The 25,042-nt window shown below is 44.1% G+C and overlaps 2 protein-coding genes across 2 annotated transcripts in view; one reads left to right on the plus strand and one right to left on the minus strand.

Annotated features, from left to right (window-relative positions):
* Positions 1–11,430, plus strand: part of psmd5 (proteasome 26S subunit, non-ATPase 5) — a 29,730-nt gene extending 18,300 nt beyond the window's left edge. The window contains exons 8-10 of the mRNA XM_085965438.1: positions 4,060–4,169; positions 8,623–8,763; positions 10,825–11,430. Of these exons, the coding sequence (XP_085821564.1) occupies positions 4,060–4,169; positions 8,623–8,763; positions 10,825–11,082 (509 nt within the window). The 3' untranslated portion in view covers positions 11,083–11,430. The remainder of the gene's footprint in view (positions 1–4,059; positions 4,170–8,622; positions 8,764–10,824) is intronic.
* A 5,976-nt stretch (positions 11,431–17,406) lies between these two features.
* LOC147101668 (uncharacterized) overlaps positions 17,407–25,042 on the minus strand; it is a 34,108-nt gene continuing 26,472 nt past the window's right edge. Inside the window, exons 5-6 of the mRNA XM_085965439.1 lie at positions 23,341–23,567; positions 17,407–20,047 (exon numbers count right to left, since the gene is read on the minus strand). Coding sequence (XP_085821565.1) covers positions 19,447–20,047; positions 23,341–23,567 — 828 coding nt within the window. The 3' untranslated portion in view covers positions 17,407–19,446. The remainder of the gene's footprint in view (positions 20,048–23,340; positions 23,568–25,042) is intronic.

The raw sequence follows: 25,042 nt of genomic DNA on the forward strand, positions 1-25,042 counted from the left end.
TCACTTGGCCAGTGCTGGGACTAGAGTCCTGGTGGATCATATAACTAGGGCTGTAGAGAGGGCTTTAAACTAACTAGTGGGGGGGAGGTTCCTAGAGAGCAAATAATAAAAATGACAACAGAGAAGGTCATAGACTTAGGTAGCAGTGGGGAAATTAAAAACCAGAGCGTGTCCGGAAGGGGCAGAAGGTATGGAGTAAAAGGTAAAGTAATAAAAAGGGCAAAAGCAGGAACTAAGTGTCACAAAACATATTTGAAAGTTCTCTATCTGAATGCACGTAGCATTCGTAACAAAATAGACGAGTTAATGGCACAAATAACTACATATGGGTATGATCTTGTGGCCATTACAGAAACATGGCTGCAGGGTGACTGCCTGGGAATTAAACATACCAGGTTATTTAACGATCAGGAAGGACAGGCAGGAAGGAAGGGGAGGTGGGGTGGCTATGTTAATAAAGGAAGGAATCACTAATACAGAGAAATGATATTGGGTCAAAAGATCAGGATAATGAAACAGTTTGGGTGGAGGTAAGGAATAATAAGGGGGAAAAAAACACTAGTGGGCGTAGTCTATAGGCCTCCGAACAGTTGCAACTATGTTGGACGGAGTATCAATCAGGAAATAGTTGAGGCTTGTAATAAGGGAACATCTATAATTATGGGGGATTTTAACTATCATATTAATTGGTCAAATCAAATTGGGCAGGGCTGCCTTGAGGATGAGTTCATTGAGTGTATTAGGGATGGGTTTCTTGAGCAGTATGTAACTGAACCGACCAGGGGGCAAGCAACCTTAGATCTGGTCATGTGTAACGAGACAGGATTAATTAAAAATGTCCTAGTAAAGGATCCCCTTGGAATGAGTGACCATAACATGGTTGAATTCCATATTCAATTAGAGGGTGAGAAGGTTGGATCTCAAACAAGCGTGCTAAGCTTGAATAAAGGAGACTATGAAGGTATGAGAGCGGAATTGAGTAGAGTGGATTGGGAAAATAGATTAAAGGGTAAGACGATACATGATCAGTGGTGTACATTTAAGGAGTTATTTTACAACTTCCAAAAAATATATATTCCACTGAGAAGAAAAGGGTGTAAAAGAAAAGACAGCCATCTGTGGATAAGTAAAGAAATTAAGGATAGTATTCGACTAAAAACAAGGGCATATAAGGTAGCCAAATCTAGTGGGAGGATAGAGGATTGGGAAAACTTTAAAAGACAGCAAAAAATAACAAAAAGATTGATTAAGAAAGGGAAGATAGATTATGAAAGTAAATTAGCAAAAAATATAAAAACAGATAGTAAGAGTTTTTATAGTTATATAAAAAGAAAAAGGGTGGCTAAAGTAAATGTTGGTCCCTTAGAGGATGAGACCGGGAAATTAATGGTGGGAAATATGGAGATGGCAAAAACACTGAATATTTTGTATCAGTCTTTACAGTAGAAGACACTAAGAATATCCCAACACTGGACAAACAGGGGGCTATAGGGGGGAGGAGCTAAACACGATCAAAATCACTAAGGAAGTGGTACTCGGTAAAATAATGGGACTCAAGGCGGATAAATCACCTGGACCTGATGGCTTACATCCTAGGGTCTTGAGGGAAGTGGCGGTAGGGATTGTGGATGCATTGGTAATAATTTTCCAAAACTCCCTGGACTCAGCAAAGGTCCTGGCAGACTGGAAAACTGCTAATGTAACACCCTTATTTAATAAGGGCAGTAGACAGAAGGCTGGAAACTATAGACTGGTTAGCCTAACATCTGTGGTAGGTAAAATTTTGGAGTCCATTATTAAGGAGACAGTAACAGGACATTTGGATAATCATCATTTAATAGGACAAAGTCAGCATGGTTTTATGAAGGGGAAGTCATGTTTGACAAATTTGCTGGAGTTCTTTGGGGAAGTAACATATAGGGTGGATAAAGGGGAACCAGTGGACATAGTGTATTTAGACTTCCAAAAGGCATTTGACAAGGTGCCACACAAAAGATTATTGCTTAAGATAAAAAATCACCGGGATTGGGGGTAATATTCTGGCATGAATAGAGGATTGGCTATCTAACAGAAGGCAGAGAGTTGGGATAAATGGTTCATTCTCAGAATGGCAATCAGTAACTAGTGGTGTTCCGCAGGGGTCGGTGCTGGGTCCCCAACTCTTTACAATCTATATTAACGATTTGGAGGAGGGGACCGAGTGTAACATATCAAAGTTTGCAGATGATACTAAGATGGGAGGGAAAGTAGTGAGTGAGGAGGACATAAAAAACCTGCAAGGGGACATAGACAGGCTAAGTAAGTGGGCAGAGATTTGGCAGATGGAATACAATACTGGAAAGTGTGAGGTTATGCACTTTGGCAGGAAAAATCGTAGAGCAAGCTTATCTTAATGGCAAGAAACTGGAAAGTACTGAAGTACAAAGGGATCTGGGGGTCCTGGTGCACGAAACTCAAAAGGTTAGTATGCAGGTGCAGCAAGTGATTAAGAAGGCCAATGGAATGTTGGCTTTCATTGCTAGGGGGATAGAATATAAAAATAGGGAGGTATTGCTTCAGTTGTACAAGGTATTGGTGAGACCGCACCTAGAATACTGCATACAGTTTTGGTGTCCATACTTAAGAAAAGACATACTTGCTCTCGAGTCAGTACAAAGAAGGTTCACTCGGTTAATCCTGGGGATGAGGGGATGGACATATGAGGAGAGGTTGAGTAGATTGGGACTCTACTCATTGGAGTTCAGAAGAATGAGAGGCGATCTTATTGAAACATATAAGATTGTGAAGGGGTTGGATCGGGTGGATGTGGGGAGGATGTTCCCGATGATGGGTGAAACTAGAACTAGGAGGCATAGTCTTAGAATAAGGGGCTGCTCTTTCAAAACTGAGATGAGGAGGAACTACTTCACTCAGAGGGTGGTAGGTCCATGGAATATGCTGCCCCAAAAAGCTGTAGAAGCTACATCCTTACATAAATTTAAAACAGAAATAGACAGTTTCCTAGAAGTAAAGGGAATTAAGGGTTACGGGGAGCGGGCAGGAATTTGGACATGAGTCTAGGTTCGGATCGGACATGGCCCTGTGGGTAGCGGAGCAGGCCCAGGGGCCATGCAGCCTGATCCTGCTCCTATTTCGCGTGTCTAATTCTGTTAGATTCAGGAGATGGTTCTGTGATAGTAGATTGGCGGTTAGGATCAGATCAGCCATGAACTTATTAAATGGCGGAGCAGGCTCGAGGGGCCGATTGGCCTACTCCTGCTCCTATTTCTTATGTTCAAAGTTGGCATGCAGGTACAGCAAGTAATTAGGAAGGCAAATGGAATGTTTGCCTTTATTGCAAGGGGGATGGAGTATAAAAGTAGGGAAGTCTTACTACAACTGTACAGGGCGCTGGTGAGACCACACCTGGAGTACTGCGTACAGTTTTGGTATCACTTAAGGAGGGATATACTTGCATTGGAGGCAGTTCAGAGAAGGTTCACGAGGTTAATTCCTGATATGAAGGTGTTGTCTTATGAAGAAAGGTTGAGCAGGTTGGGCCTATATTCATCTTAGTTTAGAAGAATGAGAGGTGATCTTATTGAAACATACAAGATTCTGAGGGGACTTGACAGGATAGACGCTGAGAGGATGTTTCCCCTCGTGGAATCTAGAACTAGGGGCATAGTTTCAGAATAAGGGGTCGCCCATTTAAAACGGAGATGAGGAGGAATTTCTTCTGAGGGTTGTGAATCTGTAGAATTCTCTACCCCAGAGAGCTGTGGAGGCTGGGTCATTGAATATGTTTAAGGTGGAGATACAGATTTTTGAAAGGTAATAAGGGAGTTGAGGGTTATGGGGAGCGGGCAGGGAAGTGGAGTTGAGGCCAAGATCAGATCAGCCATGATCTCATTGAATGGCGGAGCAGGCTCAAGGGGCCAAATGACCTACTCCTGCTCCTATTTCTTATGTAACACCAATCTGGCTTAAATATCACAATACCTGTCGGTGGTTCTGATCTTGCACTAAATGCAGAATTAGAATTTAAAGTTATCCCTGTTTTCCCAAATATACTCTTAGGTAGTACATTCCAGGAGGTCTTGAGAAGGCTGGGTTCCATCTCGTGCAGCGCTTCCACGGACACACGGATCCGCTGTCTCGACACGATTGCTTTTCTCCTCTCTCTGCTGGTAAGAACCCTGTGAAAGTGTTACCTGTAAGCGAGAGAAAGTTCAAATGGTTCTGGATTTGAACCGTGACTCTCTAAGTTTATACGCTTGCCGTGGGTCGTGCAAGGACAGAATTTGAATCGACCCTTGCGATCAAAAATAGCATGGGACTTTTTCCCACCACCTCCCCAAAACAAATTTTACAAGTGTTTTGCTGCTCAATTCATATCCATTTTCTAAAATAAATTTGTGAACACACTTTGTAAATATTGCTGTTTTTGCCAAAGCAAGCTGTAACTTGAATAGTCCAGATTTGCTGTATACAGGAAACTTTGTGATATCCGGCACCGACGGGACCGAGCTGTTGCTGTTAGATCAAAACTGCCGGACATGTTGAAACATACGGAGATTTTCAGCTCCGTGTGAATCAACAAACTCTGTTGCTTAGCAACAGCTTCCAAACAGTCGGCTGCAGCTTAAAAGCATCTCTAGCTGAAGCTGTTGCTTAGCTACAGACCTTGCAGAGCCTGACTGGGGGGAAAAAAAGCAACAAGAAGTAAAAATACTTACAGGAAACGGCTCCTGAATTTTGCCGGTAGATAGAGGACTTTTAACCTCCGGATAAACCAAAGTTTCCTGTAATATTTCAATAAGGCTTGCCTATATTTTTAAAAAAGGATGCTCTCATAATTAATGTTCCCTTTAATTTTTTGGGGGGTACGTGGCCCCTTTAAGGTGCAGCGCAGCCCCTTCAAAATACTGCACATGCGTGGTTTTTTTTCCCCATTGTAAAGCCGGTGAGCCAGCTGTGCGGGAGGTTCCAGAGCGCCGCTCAGCTTAAAGGGAACATTGCTCATAAATGGTCTCCAGAGTCATCCCTTGTTTAAGTAGAAAATGTACTGAATTCACATGGTCCTGAATGTTACGCAGGAAGATGTATTTGGCCACATAACTGATGTTCCTTAGTCATGATCTTGTTGCTGCGTTCTGTGTTTTAAAGTTATTGATTAAAAGCAGCCCAGAAGCATGCTTTTTGTGTGACACTTCCCCCTTCAGAGTGACGTGAATGGGGAGTGTTGCCTGTGTGGTCAGTGTGACCCTCAACCTTCAGAACACTGTCACTTGACTGTGTGTCTCTCTTTCAGCCAGTCAAGCAATGGATCTTGTAAAAGATAATTTCACCTCCTGAATGAGCGGTGAAGTCATATAGATTTTAAACTTAGAAAAAAATATAGGAAAAAAAGTTAAACTAGTTTTCTCAGTTGGAAAAATAGTAAAACTACATTTTTAAAACTTAAACTAGGACAGAGGGAAGAGCAGAGGACAGGAGAGAGAAAATGGAATGATTGGGCAAACACAGGTAAAAGTGTTTATGTAAAGTGGTTTTAGTTGTGTAGGGCGAGTGTTGCAGTAATAGCAATCTCCGCAGTTTGAGTAGTTTTCTCACTAATGTTGCAGCAGGGGGGATTTCAGTGTTGGACTGCGTGAACTGAAAACAAAGCCAGGAAGCAAGGCGTTTCCCCCGAACCTCTTGGCTGTACATCTAATGTGCTGCATTAAATTCTGATCGTCCAGCTGTCTATTAAAGTGCCGCAGGTGTCGGACTTCTCCATTTACCAACAGCAATATACTGTATATATAGAGTTACTTATTCAGTAGCAACTCCGGATTGTATTCCATGTTAAATGCCTGTAGTGAATTATATTTGTGTGAGTGTGTGTGATGTCTCTTGCTCCAATACTCTGTGCACATCATGGTGCCTGGGCTCCCCCATATCCCTGCAATTATTAAACTCTATAAATATGTATAGTGCAAAATGTCTCTTCTATAATACACTGAAGAAAACATGTTTCAGGCAGTAAAGTTTGCAGGTGCTATACTAGGTTTCTGCCAATATCGACTCCGAAGTAAGCTGGGTGAATGTTGCTCCTTCTGGTAGCAGTGGATAGATATTGCTACATTTCATTTCGCTAAACAATTCCTCTACCTGCAGACTGATTTTTCTCTAGGCTTTGAATTTTTGGGCTGGAGGATTTTGAAGAGTTAACTGAAAAGAGCGCTGCCCTCTTTGCAATGCTTCAAACTTAAAATTCATGAATAATTGGGTTAAATTTGTATGGTAGTCATTTTATCAATTACACATGCTTGTCTGGTACCTGAAGCTGGAAGATGATTTCAGATTAGTGCCTTCTAAAACAAGGCTGCATTGGGTTTATGTTGGACCTGTGCTGGAGATCTCTCTCGCCTCTGTATCCGATGTACTGTACACTCGTGAATAAAATTCACTGTATAGCCAACAAGCAGTTTTGAAATTGCCCAGCGTTGTGTAGAGTGTGTTTGGTGTGTATTGTATTGCACCTCAGCTAAGTTTTTATCCATGTTGGCAAACACTGTTTGGAGAGAATGATCGATCCAAGGTGAACTTTTCATTTGGAGTAGTTCTTGACTTGTAGCAGTCCATTGGGCTCTCCTTTTATAGTTTATGGCAAGCAATGTGGTGCTTTTTAAGGGTAATCGGGCTTCATAGGGTGTCACAATATTGTATTTGCACACTGGGATGTATAAAACCCATGATATTTGCAAGATCTCATTCCCCATTGAGCATTGAGTCTACCAAAAGAAAAATTGCTACAATATACTGGTATTCTCTACTGTCTCTGGTCTGTCACGATGCTTCGAAACACACACACTCCTGCTGTGCAGCACTGTATCAGAGGTTTCAACTGAAGGGATAATTACTAGTCCTAGTCCTAGCCCTGTTCAGGCTACCCCAGATCAGGTGTATTTCCCAGACGTTCACCTTCAACTTAAGTTAGAGATAGCCGAATTCCATAAGATGCTTAAATGGGTCTAAAGGTTCAGGCTCTATCTCCCTAAAGGAAAGGAATGACTGAAGATGTTACCGTCCTCCAGATAGCACTTTTAATAAGTTTAACTAGACTGTACCCTTCCGGATATTATGAGGGTCCGGAATACCCCCCAGAATTCTGTAACTCCTTACAAAAGTGTGTACAGAAATTGGGTTCGCGAGTTAATACAGAAATACTCTGAGACAATTCTAAAAATATAGTTTTATTTAAGAACCAACATTCATTTAACAGCTGAAAATGCTGGAAAAACTCAGCAAGTCAGGCAACATCCGTGGAGAGAAATTTGAGTTGACGTTTCGGGTTTGACCCTTCTTCAAACCCGAAACGTCAACTCAAATTTCTCTCCACGGATGTTGCCTGACTTGCTGAGTTTTTCCAGCATTTTCTGTTGTTATTTCGGATTTCCAACATCTGCAGTATTTTGCTATCGTTCATTTAACAGCTGTTGAGTCAGTTGCAACATTAACAATTCAAAATGCAAATAGCTTACATTTCTTATTTCTCAGAGATCCTTATTCTCAAATCTTTACTTTGTTACATTTCTACATTTCTTACTTATTTCTAAATCCAGAACAGCCACCAAAATCAAATATCTTGATTACCCGAGACTCAAAGTTTAAAAACTTACAGATCGTGCCTGTGAAGTTGAGAAACGCTTGCCCGTTCAGCGAGTTCTGACTTTCTGTTTGAAAAGCTCTTATTTTTATACCCTTTTTGCAGTGGTTTATTCTTTGAAGTTCCCTGCTGATGTAAGCTAATGGTCTTTATTGATACCTCTATTGAATGTTTTCTATCTTACTGTCAATTCAACTATTGTATGCATAATTATGTCTCTACCTTTAGCTGTTCCAAAAACTATCAAAAACAATATGACAGCAATGGTTTCTGTTTGATGCCATTCTTATTGAAGATTTTCCATTCAATTCTTAATATTGGCTTTACTGGTTTTTAGCAGATGTTGAGTCTCCTTACTGCTTCAAGTTCAATACAAACAATGTAATTGCTTTGTGTATCTATTGAAGTCATATCTTCAAAGTGTTCTTGTTGGTATATTTATTATGTATATATTAAAGACACTTTGAGTGTTTACTTGTTTTCTAGCTATCTCAATTGGTTGCATATTTAATCTTATGTTTCCTGTCTTCCAAGTTTAACAAAACTATTTGACCAGCAGGTGTTTCTTTTATTTGATGTCATCTTTTCAAAGGCACATGCCTCTTTCAATGTTTGTGTTTCTGTTCAATGTGTTAGCTTATAACACCTTAAACTGGGTCTTCCATTGTGTTACTCCCAAACTCCAGACCCTCTGGAATCACCAAACTGCCATTTTCAATAGGGTCATTGTTTTAGTATATTTAACTAATTCCCATTTCAAAGCTTGTTTGGTTTTTACAACTTTGTCATCAAACCATCCCATCTCAGAAGCCTGTTTTCTGTTTGCAGTCTGTGTCTGTAAGGCTTTCCAGACTTTTAAACCCAGTATATCATGTATTTAATATATCAGAATTCTGTTCATATTATGGTGTATCTCTTGAAATATGGCTTATTCCATCACACACCCACAGCCATCTGTGACCTTTTCTTATGCCATTGTTGTTTTACAGACTGACCAACAAACCGAGGACCTTCTAGGAATGACCGAGTCCTGGTTCCAAGCTCTGCACAGCCACCCAATGGAAACATTCCGCAGTATGAGCACCCAGCCTTTCCCAGAGATTCATATTGGTGCGCTAAAGGTCTTCACTGTGAGTCTTTTATCATTAGCATGAAAAATCCAATTTCTTATTTATTGTAAAATGTTTAGACGCTCTGACCTAACTTAAAACTCGCGATGTCGCGCATGTGTTTAGGGGGGGGTGAGTGAACCATTAGATTTACGTGTAGACATGCTTGTTTGTAAGGAGGAAAGACAGACTTGCATTTCTATAGCACCTTTCATCAGGATGTCCCAAAGTGCTTTACAGCCAATGAAGTACTTTTTGAAGTGTAGTCACTGTTGTAATGTAGGAAACTCAGCAGCTAATTTGCGCACAGCAAGCTCCCACAAACAGCACTGTGATCATGACCAGATAATCTGTTTGTGATATGGATTGAGATAAATATTGGCCAGGACACCAGGGATAACTCCCCTGCTCTTCGAAATAGTGCCATGGGATCTTTTATGTCCACCTGAGAGAGCAGATGGGGTCTCATCCGAAAGACAGCACCTCCGACAGTGCAGCACTCCCTCAGTACTGCACTGTAGGGTCAGCCTAGATTTTTGTGCTCGCGTCTCTGTTGCAGGGCTTGAACGCACAACCTTCTGACTCGGAGAGAGTGCTGTCCACTGAGCCACGGAGAGACAGCATTTTGCAGCTGATTGTGTTGTATTTTCACAATTAGTGGAAGCATTAGAGATACAAATCAAACAAGTGAATAGTCAGCGCCTGAAGAAATGTCCTAAATATATATCGTAACATTTTTTTTAATGTTATGAAATCCATTGTACAAAGCACTTTACAACTGCCATTTTAGTTTGAAGATGTGTATTTTCTGCAAAAGATTTGATTTTAAAATATTACAGCAATGTGTTTAAGGAAGACTCTTGGGTTTATGCATTCTGCTCTCTAACAGGGCACACACATTCTTCCTGTTTTTCTTCTGGAATAAGTTGCTTATGAATGTACGAGTAGCTCCTATATTCTGAGATTAAAGATATGACTCATGCATCAGATTTGACAGTAATTATGTAGGTTGAAGTATGTACAGTTTTAATTTTTTATATTTAATTCAAATCATATATAATTTTCTAATTAAAACAGAAAATGCTGGAAACACTCAGCAGGTCAGGCAGCATCCATGGAGAGAGAAAGAGTTAACATTTCAGGTATTTACCAGTTCTAATGAAGACGTTAACTCTGTTTCTCTCTCCGCGGATGCTGCCTGACCTGCTGAGTATCTCCAGCATTTTGTTTTTATTTCGGATTTCCAGCATCATTTTGTTTCAGGATTATAATTTTGTAACTTATTTATCCCTGTGTTGTCGGTCAAAGCCCTCGATATCTCGCATCAATTTAGTTCCCAATTAGAAACTGTCATTTTTAACTACCTGATGTGTGGTATGTTAAACTGGATTATCATCTATATCCCACTCATGGTGTGTCAGCCGTGGCTCAGTGGGCAGCACTCTGCCTCAGGTCAGAAGGTTGGGGCTTCAAGTCCCACTCCAGAGACTTGAGCACAAAAATCCAGCCCAACACTCCCAGTGCGGTGTTGAGGGAGTGCTGCACTGTTGGAGCTGCCGTCTTTCGGGTGAAACGTTAAACCGAGGCCCCGTCTGCGCTCTCAGGTGGACGTAAAAGATCCCACGGCCACTATTTCGAAGAAGAGCAGGGGAGTTATCCCCGGTGTCCAGACCAATATTTATCCCTCAATCACCATCACTAAAACAGATTATTTTGTCATTATCATATTGGTGTTTGTGGGAGCTTGCTGTGTGCAAATTGGCTGCCACGTTTCCTACATTACAACAGTGACTACACTTCAAGTACTTCATTGGCTGTAAAGCGCTTTGGGATGTCCGGTGGTCGTGAAAGGTGCTATAGAAATGCAAGTCTTTCTTTCATGATGCTGACGGTAGCTCTATCCCAGCTTTGTCCCTTGTAACTACTCTATTCTGCTCATGAGTGCACTTTAATCAATTTTTAAAAAGGGGTTGGATCTTTTTGTTCTCAAGCATGCATTCTTATTGAGTTGAAAAGCCTGTTTTTGTTAACTGCAATTGATTTTTTTTCATTGACTTTTCCTCCTCCTCCCTTGAAACGCAGGCAATTGCTAGCCAGCCTTGGGGTCAGAGGCTGATGATCAGCACGCCAGGATTCGTGGAATACATTGTCGACCGGTCAGCTGAACCTGACAAAGCCTCAAAGGATGCCAAGTTCGAACTGGTAAAAGCTCTTGCGGGTTCCAAGACTATCGCCGAAATCTTTGGGAACCAGCATTACCTGCAACTCCGAGCATACCTGCGGGAAGGCCCTTACTTTGTGAAAGCGGTTGCAACAGTTGCCGTGGAAGGTGGAGAGTGATCGTCCGAGCCTGATCATTAAAGATGTTAACAGAAAAATATTAAGTCTTTACAAAAGTTCAGTAACAATTAATTTAAAGACCTGCTACAAGAAGCTTGACTTCAAACAGAAGCTTCAATCAAGTGGAATTTTCAAGCTGTTTAACCACCTTTTCCTCTCCCCTTCCCTCCCAAGCGATTAAGCAAACCATGGGCAGTGGTCAGATATGCAACTCGGAATATTTTAAACGCCTGTCAATTTTGAGACTTCGGGCCAGAACGATATATTTTCTCGTACAGCAGTCACCTGATGTTTTTTCCAACTGTAAATCACAGTTTCTTTATTTAGTAAAAAGGAGCTTTTAAAGTTTGTAAAGTGAACTGTCGTTTTCTCGGCAGCTCGTGCCATTGCAAGGCTTCAGTCACTAAGCGGATTACAGGATTCCTTTCCCAGCAGCTAACACGCATGCAGCAAGTTTTAACTAAAACATGATTTTTGCAACCTGTGTGAGACTCTTTTGTTAAGCGGATAATGGAAAAGCACTCCACCAGAGTTTGTGGTGTCTGACTTAATCACGTGCTTCCTGCGGTTAGAAAAACTGCAGTTTCAAAGGCGGGGAAGTGCCTGTATAGTGCATGACATGCACTGGGTTCAAGGAGTAAGTGAATCCAGATCCGATTTCTGCAGACCACTTTTACATGTCTGCTGGATTCCACTTTGGTTTCTGTGAAGTTGCAGGCTGTTTTACTATTGTGGTAAACTGGATTGTACCAACGTCTGACTTTACAAAAAAAAATAATTCTGGAACGCAAAGGCCACTTGGGCTGGACACCAATCAGGGTAGAAGCGATGAGCTAAGCCAAGTAACGCTGGTTAGCTGATGCCACATTTGGGCGTTCAACAGATTGTACAAGGAAGGGAGAGACTGAGGGATTGCTGCTGTCTGCAAATGATAATGCAAACAGGACATTGTTCCTAGTAAGGGCCTATGTGCAAATCGGCATGCTTGGCTCCTCTTCCTTCCACCCCCCAGCTATTTATTTTTCCTTACCCGTGTTCTGTGGAGTATAATCTTCATCTGTCCTGTGGCTGCAGTAATAATGCACCTCTTTTGTTCCAGGCACTTTCCACCAATGTTCCCTGTAAGCTGCTTTTTATTCTGCGCGGCCTCTTTTTTAATGCGCGGTCCCTTCAGATTTCTACATATGCCCGGTATTTACACTAAAAGCCGGTGAGCGGCCCGCGTGGGACCTTTAAGATTATTACGGGGCCACGCACCTTAGGGGGGGACATTGCTTTCCGCCACTCTCCTCCCTCTCCACCCCCCCCCCCAAAAAAAAAGTTCCATATTGCTAAATATTCTCATTCCAAATGTAAAATTTTAAATGCTGCCTGAAAGGTGGGGGCACTAAACAGTGTCCCTGACCTGTGTGGGAGGGAGGGAAGGAGAGTAGCCCTGGTTCCTGCTGCTGACCAGTATCCAGTGACCCATGTGTGTGAGAGAGAATGTGAGGCAATAGCCTGTCTGCACTTACTGTCCAGATTCACACGTGGGGGGGAAATAAAATGGGCACTTAAGCAAAGTAGTGGAGGCAGCCAGCACCTTTGGAACTGTACCCTCATAAGAGTTACAACCTTCAACAGAAAAGGGGAGAAAATGTACATATTGTTATAAGAAAAGTGGATTGATATCTGGAAGAGAATTAAGATTGTGATTTGTATAGTTTTTAGAGCATTTTCCAATATGAAAATGTTTTAAATCTGCTAACCTAACCCACCGTATCATGGACGGAATCAACGTTCCCGCAGCTGTCTGGCGGTCCTGTGCAGCCCGGGCCCGCCTTTGAATGGGCCGTGCAACCCATTAAAGGGACCACGCACCCCAAATAAAAAATTAGGGGGAACATTGGATGTAAGCCGTACTACTACAGGACATGTGAGTGACTTTGGTGTAAGTTGCATACTGGAGACAAAACCAAGCTTAAGGGTTTTGATATAACAACAGAAAAAGCTGGAAAAACTCAGTAGGCCAGGCAACATCCGTGGAGAGAGAAACAAGAGTCAACGTATCGAGTCGAAACCCTTCGTCAGAACCGAGAAAAAAAGCAGGAAATAAAACAGATGAAAAAGCAAGTTGGGGGCTGGAAAATGGGGGAGGGGATGAAAGAACAAAAGGAAAAGTTTGTGAAAAGTAAAGAGACATTAAGAGATATTCAAGACGAGATGGTAATAGGACAGATTAAGAAACAAAAGATGGCTCTAGATGAAGTGTGAAATGTGCTGGCAGAGTGAGAGACAGCTGCCATGTGGGAGAGAAAAAAAAGAAAAGGCACAAACCAAAAGTGTGGATAAAACATAATAGGGGCCGAGGTTATGATCTGAAATTGTTGAACTCTATATTGAGTCCGGAAGGCTGTAAAGTGCCTAAACGGAAGATGAGGTGCTGTTCCTCGAGCTTTTATCCACACTTTTGGTTTGTGCCTTTTTTCTCTCCCACATGGCAGCGGTCTCTCATTCTGCCAGCGCATTTCACACTTCATCTAGTGCCATTGTTTCTTAATCTGTCCTATTACCGTCTCGCCTTGAATATCTCTTAATGCCTCTCTACTTCTCTCAAACCTTCCCTTTTGTTCTTTCATCCCCTCCCCCATTTCCCAGCCCCCAACTTGCTTTTTCATCTGTTTTATTTCCTGCTTTTTTTCTCGGTTCTGACGAAGGGTTTCAACCTGAAACGTTAACTCTTTCTCTCGCTCCACTGATGTTGCCTGGCCTGCTGAGTTTTTCCAGCTTTTTCTGCTGTTTCAGATTTCCAGCATCTGCAGTATTTTGCTATCGTATTAAGGGTTTTGATCTCCGTTAACTATTCTGGACTCCTTGTATCACAAATAACAGGCTGAAATAAGTGTAAACCTTTCTGATGCCATCGCTAAATCAGATATATTTGCAAACGGTTTCAATATTTGTGTCCACTTTTTTTAATGCACTTTTGCACAGGAAGACCCTGAGGTATATGAGGGGACTGTGCCATGAAGCGATAGGATGTGGATTTATGTTTGTTTTCTCCTGCACTCAACTCCTTGGAGTTCCAGGTCAGTCTTGCTTCAGTGAAGAGGTGGGAGCTAGAAGCCAGGTGCTTCCCTGTGAAGAGGAAGAAAGCCATGCTCAAAGACCTGCTGGTAGCTGGTTTAAGAGCAGGTTTATGGTCAGAGAGAGCTGTCACGTTGCCAACTTGGCCAGTGGGAGACATGGAGAAAGGCTAAATAATTTTTTTTTTTTTTAAAAGACTGCATATTGCATTCAAAAATAAATCTGAGTCATGATTCCAGTGCGAGTAGATTGTGTGGGAGGGCTGGGGTTGTCCTGTGTTCATGGTCTGGACTGACTAATGCAGCAGTGCTGTCATTTAGAATCCGCAATGCTGTTGCCTGCTCTGCTGAGTTCTTAAATAACTTCACGGATTCCGTCTGGGAGAAGCACTCTCTTCCCATCTGTTACATCGCAGGACGCCCTGGTGGAATGCTTTATTACAGAAACGCCTCCTCACTAATCCTCCGCAGCAAGAACACGTGTGAATACAGCAGGCGTCTGATCCTCTTCCGATATGACTGGATTATATTTGTAATCGGGTCTTGGTGCCTACACTGGGCTAATGTTGTAACTGTATACATGCACGCCGCACCAACCCCCCCCCCCCCCCCCCCCCAATAAAGAATCTGAAGGTTTCATATGTTGCGATACTAAGATTATCAGTAAGTTCGAGCACTTTCTTGGCATTGTGTTGGGAGATTGAAAGGAAATTGCTTCCTGGTAGATGGAATGTTGCCAGAAAAGCTGTCCACTGCTAAGGGCAGTCAGCGGTGGTCCAGAAAAGTGTTGACGTGTCATCGCATATTTATTCTCACTCAAAGTCCGTGATTCGTGCTCAGAGTAGAGAGCAGTCTTTGATGTCTTAACAATGGCCAAGAAAAACTGGAATTGGTTTGTCATGGCTGCTGGTCTTGTGACTGTGGTGGAATTGTGAGCTATTGCCTTCAATTTTCTGTTTTAAATGGTCACAAGAAGGACACCTCGATCAACCAGTTTCCATGGCGCTAGCCTAGCTTTTTGTTTCCTCTTCCAAAGGTACTGATGTGTGCTCAGGTAGGCTTCCACAGGCTGCTCACCTATTGATCATGTTCGTCCACGGGCATGCTTCAGTGGCAGTGACGACTATCCACTCGCTACTATTCAGTGGCTGGATAGTAGCGAGGAACAGGATCCCTGGCCAATTTCTCAGGAACATGTACGATAGCAAAATACTGCAGATGTTGGAAATCCGAAATAACAACAGAAAATGCTGGAAAAACTCAGCAGGTCAGGCAACATCCGTGGAGAGAAATTTGAGTTGACGTTTCGGGTTTGACCCTTCTTCAAAACTGGAGAGAAAAGGAACTCTCTCTCTCACACCTGGCAGCTATCTTTTGCCCTGCCAGTACACTTTACACCTAATCCCAGCCTATTACCATCTCGTCTAGCTTCTAATCTCTTTTACTTCTTGTTTCTTTTATTCTTTTGTCCGATCGCAGCCCTGCCTTCGATCTAGTTCCTTTTCTCTCCAGTTTTGAAGAAGGGTCAAACCCGAAACGTCAACTCAAATTTCTCCACGGATGTTGCCTGACCTGCTGAGTTTTTCCAGCATTTTCTGTTGTTATCTCAGGAACATGTAGCGTTCCTATTAATACCTTAGCTGCAAACTCAGCTGGGGCTTGAATCTAGGATCATCCATGATTATATGGCTTAATTGTACTGAGTTCTTACTATTGCTTTCTGCTCCAGTTTTGCATTCAATCGTCTGTCTAACCTTGTTCGTGGAAACAAATGTGTATACGCAATGGAATGCCCCCCTCCTCCACCCCCTTCGTTTCACAGTTTTAAAATGACGGACGTTGCATCTATGTGCCATGGCGGAGGGTGTAACATGGGGCGTTTCTTGTGCTCTTATTGTATGAACAAAGAAATTAATAACTAGTGACAGGTGTCCATAAAAGAGAGAATGCCATTTCACTGTTAGAATCTGAACTCGAACACTTAAATGGGTCAATTGTCAAGTCTTTTAAAATTTTCACAAATAAAAAAAATCTTACATTTCTACAGCGCCTTTCGTGGCTACCGGACATCCCCAAGCGCTTTACAGCCAATCAAGTACTTTTTGAAGTGTAGTCACTGTTTTAATGTAGGAAACACAGCAGCCAATGTGCGCACAGCAAGCTCCCATGTTTATCCCTCAATGCTTGAATGACCAGATAATGGCCCAGAAATTCGGGTCTCCACGGGTGAGTACGCACGGGGTACTCCCCTGTAAGCCCAATGGAAGTGCCAGTTTCGTGCATGCACTGCGCATGCGCGGGAAACCGGCACTTACGTTTTTTTGCAGGTTTCTCCGGGAGGGTAAGTCTCCAGAAGTTAGACATGTAAAAAGCAGTCGCAAGGCCTGCTTTTTACAAGGTAAGTGGTGAATTAATTAAAATTAAAACATTTTTCCACAGGTTTATTATTTCTAAATACTTTAAAGAAAGGTAAGTTTATTTTTAGCCCCTTTAGAAAATGTAATTTTTTTTCAAAAATTTAAATTATTGTTTAAAATAGTTATTTCATGTAATTTATAGTTTATTTTAAAAATGTGATTTTTTTTATTTTTTTTTATTTGAGGTTTTAGTGATGTTTTGGGGTTTATAGTATTTATAGGTTTGACAGCCCTTCCTGTCAAACTTATGAATGAAGCATTCCCTGCTACCATTGGCTCTCCATGGCCCACGTGATCCCAGGGGATGCCTCGAACTAACTGCGCCCCTGGGATACGCGAGCACTGCGCGCCGGCAGTTGGAGGCGGCCCGGGATCGGAATCCCACGCGGGCCCACAGCTCAACGGCCGCGTGCTAGGTAAATGCAGGTCGGGGGCTTGCACCCGCGGGAAGCCTCCGACCTGAATTTCCGGGCCAGTCTGTTCTAGTGATGTTGATTGAGGGATAAATATTGGCCCAGGACACCAGGGATAACTCCCCTGGTATTAATAGCGTCTCATCCGAAAGACAGCACCTCCGACAGTGCAGCACCACACGAGTAAAAAGCTATATTACAAATGCTATATTATTAATTATGGCATTTATCACATCAACGCTTCACGTAATTACTGTCTGCAGTGTGGTGACTAGGTTTGTAGTTTGCACACAATCGGCCCGCGGGGCTTCAGGTATCTGCCACAGTATATTATTTAACATTCCAAGTGCACAAGCCCCACTGAAAGCATCGAGCCTTTTTAAACAGTTGATTTCCTGTGCTGTAGATTAGAGGAAAGTATTGGCTTGGAGTACATGAGTCGCAGCATCTAAAATAAAACCCTGAACAATGGAGCTGTATGTATTTAATGTAAAGCAGACAAAATGTCAAATAATTGGCCCAATGAGCAGCTGTTAGCATAGAAGTGGGCACGTGGCTAGCGGGGGGCGAATGAGCAGTAGCCTCTAGGAGAAGTTACCATGGCTGATGGCTGAATGAAACGTTCCAGTCACATGTTAAGACTTGAAGGGAATCGGTCACGCCCACAACTTCGTCGTAGACTTTGATTTCAGTTTGACACATTGTGGAGATGGTGAGCCATTGTAGTTGCCAACAGTGGGCAGCACTGCTAATAGGTGCACTCCCAATAGGCTCCACGAGCCGTGCTGCCCATTGCTGGGCGAGTGCAGTGGCTCCGTGATGGACCCTTGATCTGCTTGGAGTCTTGGTTCCATTTTCTCAGAGAAAGGTTTACATATTGGAGCATTTGCATGTTAGTTTTAATAAAAATAACTCATGCCTGTTGTAATATTTAATTTAAGGGCTTTAATGGATGTTTAAATTGCTAAAAGCTTCCTGGTAATTTGGGTAATCTCCATGTGTCAATGAGAAAATTTAACTAAAATAAGTGTCAAGCTGCTGATTACTGCTTCAGGACTGATTACATAGAAATATAGGAGCAGGAGTCGGCCATACATAGAAATATAGGAGCAGGAGTAGGCCATACATAGAAACATAGGAGCAGGAGTAGGCCATACATAGAAACATAGGAGCAGGAGTAGGCCAAACATAGAAACATAGGAGCAGGAGTAGGCCATACATAGAAACATAGGAGCAGGAGTCGGCCATACATAGAAATATAGGAGCAGGAGTAGGCCATACATAGAAACATAGGAGCAGGAGTAGGCCATACATAGAAACATAGGAGCAGGAGTCGGCCATACATAGAAATATAGGAGCAGGAGTAGGCCATACATAGAAACATAGGAGCAGGAGTAGGCCATACATAGAAACATAGGAGCAGGAGTAGGCCATTCGGCCCTTCGAGCCTGTTCCGCTATTCAATATGATCATGGCTGATCCTCTATCTCAATACCATATTCCTGCTCTCTCCCCATACCCCTTGATGCCTTTGTCCATTCAGCCTAATCAGAAGCACATCATTTTCATTGGCTCTTGTTTAAGGCTGACTGGAAACACACCATTCCCCGGGACCTTCCAGTTCTGTTTGTTCATGTCGTGAGGACTTAAAAATCTATATTGTTTCAGGCTAAGAACTTAAAAGTATATGAAGAAAAGCTCATTCAGCCTGGCATGCTCATTTCCGTGTACATTTCCTCGCGTGTTATTTGTTCGCGTGTTTGATATCACTGTCCATAGTAAATAGTCACATGCTTTTATCTCTCTCTGCTCTTTGCTAATTCAGAAATTGATCTTTTTCCTTTTTGATCTATCAGCCGTTACCTACCCACTTTATTTCACAAACTGACAACTCTAAACCTGAGGCAGTCCTTCCTTAAGTTAGATGACTATCTTCTTTATATAATGACCACCTATTCTTTTATAGCCCTAAAGCCCTCCTCGATCTCTGCGCTCCTGCAATTCTGGCCTCTCGCGCATTCCCGATTTTCAACGCATCGCCATTGGAGGCCTTGCATTCAGCTGCCAGGTCCTAAACTCTGGAATCCCCTCCCTAACCTCTCCACCTCTCCTCCTTTTAAGGCGCTCCATAAAACCTACCTCTTTGACCAAGCTTTTGGTCCCGTGCCCTAGTAGCTCCTTATGTGCCTCAGTGTCGAATTTTGTTTGATAAACGCTCCTGTGAAGCACCTTGGGACATTTTACTATGTTAAAGACGCCTATATAAATGCAAGTTGTTGTTATAACTGACTTTTGTGCAAAGTAATTCTCTACAGTCTTTTGTTCATTATTTTGTAAATGTTTTGGCAAATCACTGCTATGCAGCAGTGGACTACCGACTATGGAAAAAGTTCTCCAACATCCATTAGCTATCTTTTCTTTTCTCCTTTTGATCTTATTTACATCGGTCAAAAAAATAATATGCTGAGTTCATGACTTGTGTGGTATGGGCAACCCCTGGTCATTTTCTACGAGCAATGCGTTCAGTTCTTCCTTCACGCCAGTGCTGAGCTCGTTTCCATCTAGACTCAAATGCGTGAGTGATCGGCCAGGATTGGAGGCCAGGGCTTCGCCCAGAGCCAGGCCACCTTCATCGCCTATTTCAGTCTGGTCCAGGTCTACTTTACAGAGACTCCCATTGACACGGAGCACTTTTGCCAAGTGTTTTGCCCCCTCGTTGCCCAGCACATTTTCGTCGAGGAGCACATGAGCGACACGCTCGTTGTCCTTCAGAATATCAAACAGCTCGCGCCAGCCCGTCAAGTCGACAGCCCCATTCTGGGACAAGCCCAGATACTCAAGAGGTGGGTTCAGTCTGAGAAACGTGACCACACTTTTCAACCCTTCATTGGTCAGTTGGTTGGCACCAATGTCAAGTTCAGTTAGTTGCAGCCTCTTTCGGTGGGGATCAGGCTGCTCACCTACCAGAATGCCCGCTCTGGCTTCTTCTGCCTTCTCAGCCGTAAAGAGGTCAATGAGCCCATTCATCAAGATGCCAACACCTTCATCACCCAATCCATTTCCATATAACCTTAAAAAAGTGAAAATCACAGTAGTAATCGGATATGATTGAACATAAGAATTAGGAGCAGGAGTCAGCCATTTCGCCCCTCCAGCCCGCTCCTCCATTCAGCAAGATCGTGGCTGATGATCTATCTCAATTCCACCTTCCCACGCTATCCCCATATCCCTTGGTTCCCTTTGTATACAAAAAGTCTGTTGACACAACACATGGATTGTGTATCCCAGGGCAGACAGTAACCTTCCGCTGTAACCCTGTAATAAGTGACACAAGTCATTAGATTCCTTCATGTGAAATTCATCAAACTTCAGACAGCGTGGAGTGCAGAGCTGGTTAGAATCTGCACTGCGGCCACTACAGGTATTAAAAACTGACTAAATATAGAGTAACCCTCCCCATACACTTTTTGAAGACTATATAAGCAATTGCACATAGAAGGGAACTCAACGTTCTGATCTGTTTGCCGATTCCCAATAGGATTGTGATTAGTAAAATTGCTTAGACCTTGTTCTTCCATTTTAAAGCAAAATTTGGCATCGCCGCATCACAACTTCTGCATGTTTGTCATTTTCTCTCGGACTCTTTTTAAAATTGGAGATAGGCACTGACGGCGTTGGCCGTTCCTGTGTTAGCCAGACAGTGGTTAGAATGTGGAACTTGCTACCACGTGGAGTAGTTGAGCCCAATAGCATCGATGCATTTAAGGGGCAGCTAGATAAGCACATGAGGGAGAAAGGAGTAGGGGGCTAGGCTGATAGACTTAGATGAACTGGGATGGGAGGAGGCTCGTGGCGCATAAACACCGGCACAGACCAGTTTCTGTGTTGTAAATTCTATGTAATTCACCAAGATTGTCTAATTTTAAACAACACAATTTCATATCAGAAGCTTATGGTGGTGTAGCGTGTGACTCACTCCTGGCCATCTGTTGTTCTCTGCACCAAAATTCTGTCACTTTGCCTGGAAATTGAGCTCTTTATCCAAATAAAAATCTTCCTACTATCAGTTATATCTAATCAATCAGAATGATCAGTTTTATACTATTGAGAAGGCAGAAAAACACACTGACCTGCGTGGGTTTGGTATTTACACAAAATATAGAGAATAATAGATTAGAATGATGTAAAGGAAAGTGTTAAAAGGTTGTATTCATAGAATCATAGACTAGTATAGCACAGAAGGAGGCCATTCGGCCCATTGAGTCTGCGCTGGCTCTTTCGAAGAGCAATCCAGTTAGTCCCGCTCGTTCCACAAATCCCTGCAATTTTTTTCTCCTCCAAGTATTGTCTCCCATTTCTCATGAAGTCGGGATATAGGGTGGTATTGGCCCATACAGACCATGAAGGTCCCACTTTTGATCCATGATCGTTTGCGAAGAGTGCTACAATTGGCTTCTGCGTCCTGGGTTAGTGACTGGGATTATTCAGCCATTCTTGATCACTATCTGGTGGCCCCTGCTGGAGAGTGCACTAGGTGAGGGCAGGATCAGACTCGTATGTGATGCCCCTTGCAGTCAGATAGCCTGTCAACATTCACTTTCTAGGCTTACACACGGCAAATGACTACTTGGGTGATGTACCAAAGTGTCGCCGGTACCTGTGGAACGGTATTCCAGGACGAGCCAGTGCGTTCAGGAGGAGAGATTAAAAATGGAAAGGGAGACAATGAATGGGGAAAGTCATTTAAGATTATGAAAGGGTTTGATAGGGTAGGTATAGAAAAGGTGTTTCCGCTTGTGGGTTTTTGGGTGGGGGGCAGTTCAAAACTATTGGCCATCAATATAAGATAGTCATCAATAAATCCAGTAGAGAATTCAGGAGGAACTTCTTTACCCAGAGAGTGGTGAGACTGTGGAACTTGCTACCACAGGGAGTGGTTGCAGCGAATAGTATCGACGCATTTAAGGGGAAACTAGGTAAACACAGGAGGGAGAAAGGAATAGAAGGTTATGCTGATAGGAGGGGGGGGGGGGGGGGGGGGGGGCTCGTGTTGAGCATCAACCAGTTGGGTCGAATGGCCTGATTCTGTGCTGCAAATTTTATATATGTAGTCCCTTGATTGCACTACAGATTTGAACACATTTCAACCCCTTTTTAAATTTTGTCTGTAATGCTATTCCATCTGAGTGTTGCTTTTGAGGTTTGTTATTTTTCATTTTGTGAGCCTCTTTTGTTTTGGGGTTTTATATCACATGACGGGATTAAGAAAAAAAACATCGAACAAAAGATTATTTTGCCCACGGGCCGCATGGCTACTAAATACTTACTGGTACTGATGCCTCGATTTTAAAATTCTCAGTTGCAATGCTGATTGGAAAAGCGGTATCGGCAGCAGTTCCGCTGAAAAGGTCATCGACCTGAAACGTTAACTTTGTTTCTCTCTTTTTCTCTCTCTCTCTCTCTCTATGCTGCCTGGCCTGCTGAGCGTTTCCAGCACTTTGTTTTTATTTCAGATTTCCAGCATCCGCAGTGTGGAAAGTGATTCTGTTTATTGAAATTCTCTACATTGGGAAGTGGTGATTGAATAAAAAAAGTTGTAAACTTTTCGGAACAACTAACCCCCAAAAAATTAATTTGCCCCGCATTCATAAATCAGAATAAGACGAATCAATAATAACAGAAAGCGCTGGAAAAACTCAGCAGGCCAGGGCAGCATCCGGGGAGAGAGAAACGGAGTTAACGTTTCAGGTTGAAGACCCTTCATCAGAACTGGGGGGAGAAAAAAGCAGGAAAAGGGATAGATTTTAAAGTGGGGGGCTGGGAAATGGGTGAAGGGGATGAAAGAACAACAGGGAAGGTCAGAGATAGGATAGAAAACAGGAGAGAGTAAGAGACGTTCAAGGAACAAAGGATGGCTCTAGATGAAGTGTGAATGGCGCTGGCAGAATGAAGGGCAGCTGCCATGGGGGAGGGAAGAAAAAAGCCCAGACGAAAGTGTGGATTAAAAAGAGAGAATATATATAGAAACATAGAAGATAGGAGCAGGAGTAGGCCATTCGGCCCTTCGAGCCTGCTCCGCCCTTCAACGAGATCATGGCTGATCATCCAAACCCTAGCACCCGGTCCCTACACCGACAGCCATCCCACCCAAGCCCTATCCCCGTAACCCCATGTATTTAATCCCCCCTAACACTAAGGGCCAATTTTTATCATAGCCAATCAACCTAACCTGCACATCTTTGGACTGTGGGAGGAAACCGGAGCACCTGGAGAAAACCCACGCAAACACATGGGTTTTATATATTATATATATATATAAAACAAATTAATGGTCACACACAGCGTCGACAAGGCGCTACTTACAGCAGAGACTTCACTGAGGGCTTGGCTTTGAGCAGCTGCACAAGAAGTTGAGCGCTGGGCGGCCCGAGGTTATTTAAGTTGAGGTTAATTGTTTCCACCTCCGACTGGCTGTTGTTTACCAGCGTGCAGACGAGCATTTCCAGGAGGTCATCAGTCAGCCCCGTGTTTCTCAGGATCAGTTGTTCCACTGATTTGCAAGCCTTGAGCACAGTGACTGTGTCCATAACCTTCAGGGGGAAAATTTAAAAAAAAAGAACTGGACAGTGAAACATTCCCTGTGGCAGAGGGTAACCAAACCTATACCCAGCTGACTGAATTTTACTTTTCAAGTTTCTGAAAGAACAGCTAATTCGAATGTGGCTTTACTTTATTGGCCTGGCTTGAGAAATACTCAGTTAAAATAAATCTTGGAAATGCTCAGCAGGTCAGGCAGCATCTGTAGAGAGAGAAATAAGAGTTAACGTTTCAGGTCGATGACCCTTCGTCAGAATTGGAAAAAGTTGGAGACTTAACAGGTTTTTAAGCAAGTGTAGGGGCAGGGAAAGGGGGAGGAAAGAAGGGAAACAAGATGAACGGAAATCCCGTCGGAGAGAAGAGCAGAACTTCTTCAAGGCGGGCATTCCTAGAAGAGAGGTGGCAGTGAATTAAACACTAATACAAAAGCAAAATACTGCGGATGCTGGAAATCTGAAATAAAACCTTGAAGTTCTGCTCTTCTCTCCGACGGGCTTTCCGTTTGTCTCTTTTGCCTTGTTCATCTTCATTGCTTTCTGTTTCCCTTCTTTCCTCCCCCCTCTCCCTCTTCCCCCCTCTCCTCCTTCCCCCTCCCCCTCTCCTCCTTCCCCCTCTCCTCCTTCCCCCTCTCCTCCTTCCCCCTCTCCTCCTTCCCCCTCCCCCTCTCCTCCTTCCCCCTCCCTTTCCCCTTCTCTCCCCTCCCTCTTTCCCCCTCTCCTCCCCCCCTCTCCTCCCTCTCCTCTCCTCCCTCTCCTCCCCCCCTCTCCTCCTCCCCTTCCCCCCTCCCTCTCCCCTTCCCCCCTCTCCCCTTCCCCCCTTCCCCCCTCCCTCTCCCCTTCCCCCCCTCCCCTCCCCTTCCCCCCCCTCCCCTTCCCCCCCCTCCTCTCCCCTTCCCCCCCTCCTCTCCCCTTCCCCCCCTCCTCTCCCCTTCCCCCCCCTCCTCTCCCCTTCCCCCCCCTCCTCTCCCCTTCCCCCCCTCCTCTCCCCTTCCCCCCCCTCCTCTCCCCTTCCCCCCCCCCTCCTCTCCCCTTCCCCCCCCTCCTCTCCCCTTCCCCCCCCCTCCTCTCCCCTTCCCCCTCCCCCCCCTCCTCTCCCCTTCCCCCCCTCCCCTCCCCTCCTCTCCCCTTCCCCCCCCTCCCCTCCCCTCCTCTCCCCCTCCCCTCCCCTCTCCCCCTCCCCTCCTCTCCCCCTCCCCTCCTCTCCCCTTCCCCCCCCTCCTCTCCCCTCCCCTTCCCCCCCCTCCCCCCCCTCCCCTTCCCCCCCCCTCCTCCCCCCTCCCCTTCCCCCCCCCTCCCCTTCCCCCCCCCTCCTCTCCCCTCCCCCCCTCCTCTCCCCTCCCCTTCCCCCCCCTCCTCTCCCCTCCCCTTCCCCCCCCCTCCTCTCCCCTTCCCCCCCCCTCCTCTCCCCTTCCCCCCCCCTCCTCTCCCCTTCCCCCCCCCTCCTCTCCCCTTCCCCCCCCTCCTCTCCC

Source organism: Somniosus microcephalus, chromosome 23 (genome assembly GCF_052327205.1).
Source record: "Somniosus microcephalus isolate GS21.2 chromosome 23, FLI_Smic_1.0, whole genome shotgun sequence".
NCBI lineage: Eukaryota > Metazoa > Chordata > Chondrichthyes > Squaliformes > Somniosidae > Somniosus > Somniosus microcephalus.